This window comes from Octopus sinensis, linkage group LG4 (genome assembly GCF_006345805.1).
Source record: "Octopus sinensis linkage group LG4, ASM634580v1, whole genome shotgun sequence".
NCBI lineage: Eukaryota > Metazoa > Mollusca > Cephalopoda > Octopoda > Octopodidae > Octopus > Octopus sinensis.
The window spans coordinates 56643053-56648052 of record NC_043000.1 but is presented as its reverse complement, the minus strand read 5'-3'; the positions used below and the strand labels follow the sequence as shown (position 1 = coordinate 56648052).

General features: G+C 35.1%; 1 protein-coding gene across 2 annotated transcripts in view; it reads left to right on the top strand.

The window, feature by feature from the left end:
* Window positions 1-5000, top strand: part of LOC115210448 (decaprenyl-diphosphate synthase subunit 2) — a 607213-nt gene that overhangs the window by 359166 nt on the left and 243047 nt on the right. Inside the window, exon 6 of one of the 2 annotated variants that reach the window (XM_036501990.1) lies at window positions 1298-1333. The exons of the other annotated variant lie outside the window; for it this stretch is intronic. Within the exon in view, the coding sequence (XP_036357883.1) occupies window positions 1298-1318 (21 nt within the window). The 3' untranslated portion in view covers window positions 1319-1333. Of the gene's footprint in view, window positions 1-1297; window positions 1334-5000 lie in introns of those variants that run through there. 2 annotated transcript variants of the gene reach the window in all.

Sequence of the window (5000 nt, the reverse complement as noted above, 5' to 3'; positions counted from 1 at the left end):
GCATGGATGCTTCTATGTGCCACTGGCACCAGGTGCCCGTTATGTGACACCAGCATCGGCCATGACTACGATTTCACTTGACTTCACGAATCTTCTGAAGCTGGGGTAAATACCACATATCTGATATGTTTGTTACTTGAATTAGGTAGATCCAATGAACCTGTGATGAAGCCTCTGTGTGGTTGCTCAATTTGTTAGAAATAGCAGCAAATCACTTCTTACCACTTTACAAATGGAGACACCTTGGCTAATTTGGTTCTAGATAAATTCTTTCTGTGTCTCTTTCTCTCTCACACCACACAAACATGCACCTACAGAGAAATACAAATGCCTACAGAACTGTGAACAATCAGATGGTTAAATAAGCTTCAGAGAATTAGGAGTATAAATAAAAACACATCGTTCATCAAGTGTTCTCTTAATTTTACTTTGAAATAGCTGACAACTTGTAGTAGAATTTGTTAGATCTGAAAAAGTTTAGTTTCTGAGAGGAGTGGAAAAAATCTATGGATGTTAGCTTTTTTTCTCTCTCCATTTCTCACCACAACAAAATGTTTTTTTTTTGACACCTGATAAAGTCTCTTGATTATTTTTACCAGTATTGCTGACATAGGCAATCATCAAGTTCTTTGGATTCCTGATTTTATTCTGATAGCTTTTAATTTCACAAACTCAAATATTTACAGGAACATTTTTTTTCCTTCTATTCAGTCCTTTTTTTTTATAACACTTCTAGGTTGCAGTTATAACCATGTTCATTTGTATGCTTTACTGCTATTTTTTCCTGCTAAGATGGATTGGATGAATGCATATTGTTGAGGCAGTGTTTTATCCATACCTGCTTCTCAAGTAAAGGAGTTTTCATTCCAATCTTAGAAAATGCAGAACTACTGGACAATTTGTTGACAGGGAAATGACAACAGATAACATCCTCTTGTAGCTCGGTGATGTTTCAAATAATTGCAGAACACAAACATTCACACAAACACAGATGCACATAAATATGCACATGCATGCACACATACATACACATACAAAGTGTGATTACATACTTGCACACACAATAACAGGATAAAATTTACATATATGTGTGTATGCGTGTGTGTATATATATATGTGTATGTATTCATACATATATATATATATGTATGTATGCATATATATATTTGTGTGAGTATGTAATCATAGATATGTATGTATGTATGTATGTATGTATGTATGTATGAATGTGTTTATGTATATATGTATGTATAATTTGGGTGCATATGTATACATTGTTTATGTTTTTCCATGTAAGCATAAATTGGACAGGAGTTGATTTTGAGAAGAATTTCTATGGCTGGATGCTCTACCTGTCACCATACATGTTCTTCAAGTAAGGGATACTTTATTTCACAGATCTTTGAAATGCAAACGTCACTATTGCTTTGCTCAAATGTGTGTGTATGTGTGCATATGTGTGTGTGTGTGTGGTCTGAATTAAAATGGCCTAAATTAAAACCTTTCTCAAGCATTTCATATTAATTTATGTTCCAAACATATTCATGTTCTGTTGGCAAGCTGGCAGGTTCGTTAGCATGCTGGGCAAAATGCTTAGCAGCATTGAGTCTGTCTTTATGTTCTGGGTTCAAATTCCAACAAGGTCAACTTTACTTTTCATCCTTTTTGGGGTTGATGAAATAAGTACCAGTTGAGCACTGGGATCAATGTAATTGACTTACCCTCTCTCATGAAATTACTGGCCTTGTGCCAAAATTTGAAGCCAAATTATATTCCAGACACTAACTTGATAATAATTTTCACCAAACTCCTTTGTTATTTTAAAAATCATTTGAAACAAAAGCTCTTTATTTTTAACAGAAATATTACAACAAAAGGATTAAAACTCATTTGAACTTTTTTGATGCTATTGATTGTCCTTAGTCCGTTGCCATAAACTTCCCGTTTTAAAGCGATTTGAATTTAAACCTTCCATCAAAGTTTCATGTTTAATTTATGTTCCAGACACCAGATTAATAATGACACAGTTTACTAAATTCTTCATAATTTTCAAAATTAATTGAAACAAGGCAATGTAATTCATCAGGAACATGGTAAAAACATGTTACCGATGGTAGGAAGAGATTACTGAGGTAGTTACGCCATTTTACATTTGAGAAATGGGGAGAAAAAATATATAACAAAGAAGCTACTTTGTTTGTTTGTGATTGACTTCACTTGCTGCTGCATTTGAAAGAATTAATCAGCTTTGCTGTTCATCCTTCTGTGGTTGATAAAATAATGTATGGTCAAGTACTGGTGTCAATTTAATCAATTGCTAAATGTTTCCAGTATGATAACATATATTACACTGTGTAACAAAATTTGAATGTTTTTTGTCTTTTGTCAGTAAGTGTTATTTAGCTGTTTGCTTTTATCTAGAGATCAAAGGAAATGATTTCTCTTCCCTCCAAACTCTGCTTTTGTGATCTGGACATCAATGTTTTAAAACTGACCTACTTTCCATTACATTTCAGACAAATTCAGTGCTGAGTTGCTGAAGCAGAAATATCGTTATGGTAATCATTCTGCTCAATATCACAGATTTGCTTGTCAGTTGTTTAAGCTTAACCACTTGAGCATGTCCCTTACAAAATGCACATCTCTCATCATGAGCAGGAATAGTGGGAGAGTGTCATAGCCATGTGTTGAGAGGGTTTCTTTGGGTTTGAATAAATGTAACAAAAGCAAAGTTTGAAGGAATTATTAGCCATTTTTCATATTTTCTAGGGGTAAACAAACAGAAAACAACAGTTGCTATCCAAGTACAAAAATTGTGTTATACGGTATTATAACTTAGTGGGATTCTGTCAGTCTTTCTGTTCTGAGTTCAAATTCCATGAATGTCAATTTTACCTTCATTCTTTTGGTGGTCAATCTCATTAAAATTTCAAGCCGTGTGCTTATAGTAGAAGGGAGTATTTTTCTCTAGCTAAGCACGTTCTCTTTTAAAAAATGAAGTTCAATTTAGATATTGTCATACTTTTAGCTTGTCCTGCTCTCATTTTTCTTATAACTCAGTGAGGAAAGCAAATAAAATTTTCTCTCTTCCACTTGGTAGTGAATCTTTTTCTATTCTCTCTCTTCCAATCATCTCCATGGTTATCCTTTCCTGTACCTCCCTTATCCACACATCAAGTAACCCTTTAGCATTTAAACCAGCCATATCTGGCCAAAATATTCTACCTGTTTTATGTTCAAACTAGTCAGATCTGGCCTCTCACACCAACCCTACAATATCATTTTAAAAATTAACAGTTACCTCATCAAAATCTCAAAGCTACAAGATAAAGCAAGACTAATTCAAAGCAATGCTAAAGGATTAATTGTCATAGTAGGTGTGCCACAGTGTAACCTGAATATAATTTTTTTCCCCTATACTTTTAGTTATATTGTTAGTTCAGGTGTGACACCGAATTTTGAAAAGAATATAAGTGTACTGCAACTGAAAAAAGGTCTTGGAGCACTTGTCTAAACACACAAAGACCGGATAGTGGTGGCATGTCATTTATTCACCCCCTTCTTTCTTGCCTTCTCTTTCCACCTTTCCCTCCCCTTCTTTCTATCTCTCTTTGTTTCGGATGTGATGGTGAGATGGAGTCATTTTTTATCATCCTCACCTGGTAATGTGTTTCTTCTTTGTCTTTTTCTCTTCTGAATTACTAACAGTTTCTCTTCATCTCTCCTTCTTCTCCTACTCAGACAACTTTGATAATGCATTCGTTCTTTCTATCTCTCTGTATTTCTCTCTTTATTACGCTTGTTCTCTCTCTTTCCCTCTCTCTCTTTTATACTTGCTCTCTCTCTTATACTTGATTTTTATCTTTTATACTTGCTCTCTCTCTTTCATGCTTTCTCTCTCTCTCTCATGCTTTCTCTCTCTTATACTCTCTCTCTCTCTCTTTTACACTTGCTCTCTCTCTCTTACACTTTCTACCTCTCTCTGTTATGCTCTCCCTCTCTTGCACTTGCTATCTCTCTCTGTTATGCTCTCTCTTTCTCTCTCTATTATGCTCTCGCTCTCTCTTATGCTCTCTCTCTCTATTATGCTCTCTCTCTCTGTTTTGCTCTCTCTCTCTCTCTCTACTATGCTTACTCTATCTCTCTCTGTTATGCTTTGCTCTCTCTCCAATTTTTTCCTCACTCTTTTCAGAATTACTAGCCTCAAGGTTATAAATTTTCTTCTCCACTTACCACCACCACCACCACAACCTCACCCACCCACCCACCCACCTCACCCAATCACCTTCCAGCTCCACGCTGTTTTCCTGTCTGTCTCTCCCCCTCTCTAATTTTGTTTTGCTTTTATGTCTGTGTCCCCCTCCCCTACCCCTTTTACACATCCTTGGGGCCTTTATATTATTAGATATTTGCCGAATCATGACAAATGTTTTCCACCAAGTAAATTTATGTGTAGTTTATTGACTTTTTTTTTTTTTACATTAGTTGCAACCTGAGGCGACATGCTACCAACTCTTGTCTCGAACAACACTGCTCCATCCCCTGGGGAACTACCTACCACAACACTGGCTGACACTGCCATTGCCAAAGTTGCTGAAGCTGTCAATTCTTCGTACTTTGGAGTAGTTACAAGTTGTTGGTTTTGTTTTTAAAAAATTTTTGTTTTTATTTGTTTTTGTTTTTGACGTGTAACACAAAACAAATAATTTGGGTGTTGCCACACTTAAAACATGGACACAATACTTGAAGATTACCGTTCATTTTCTTTATACCTATTGGTTATGTCTTTAGCATGGACATACACCATGTACACACACAGACATACATTACACACATGCATGCATGAACACACATATAAGTATGTACATGTATGTATGTTTAAACCTCATTTTAAGAAGATATATACATATTTATATGCATATATATATATACTCATATGAATATATATACACTTATATACATATAACGGGAAGGTTTACGAAAATAAACAAAAGACGAAG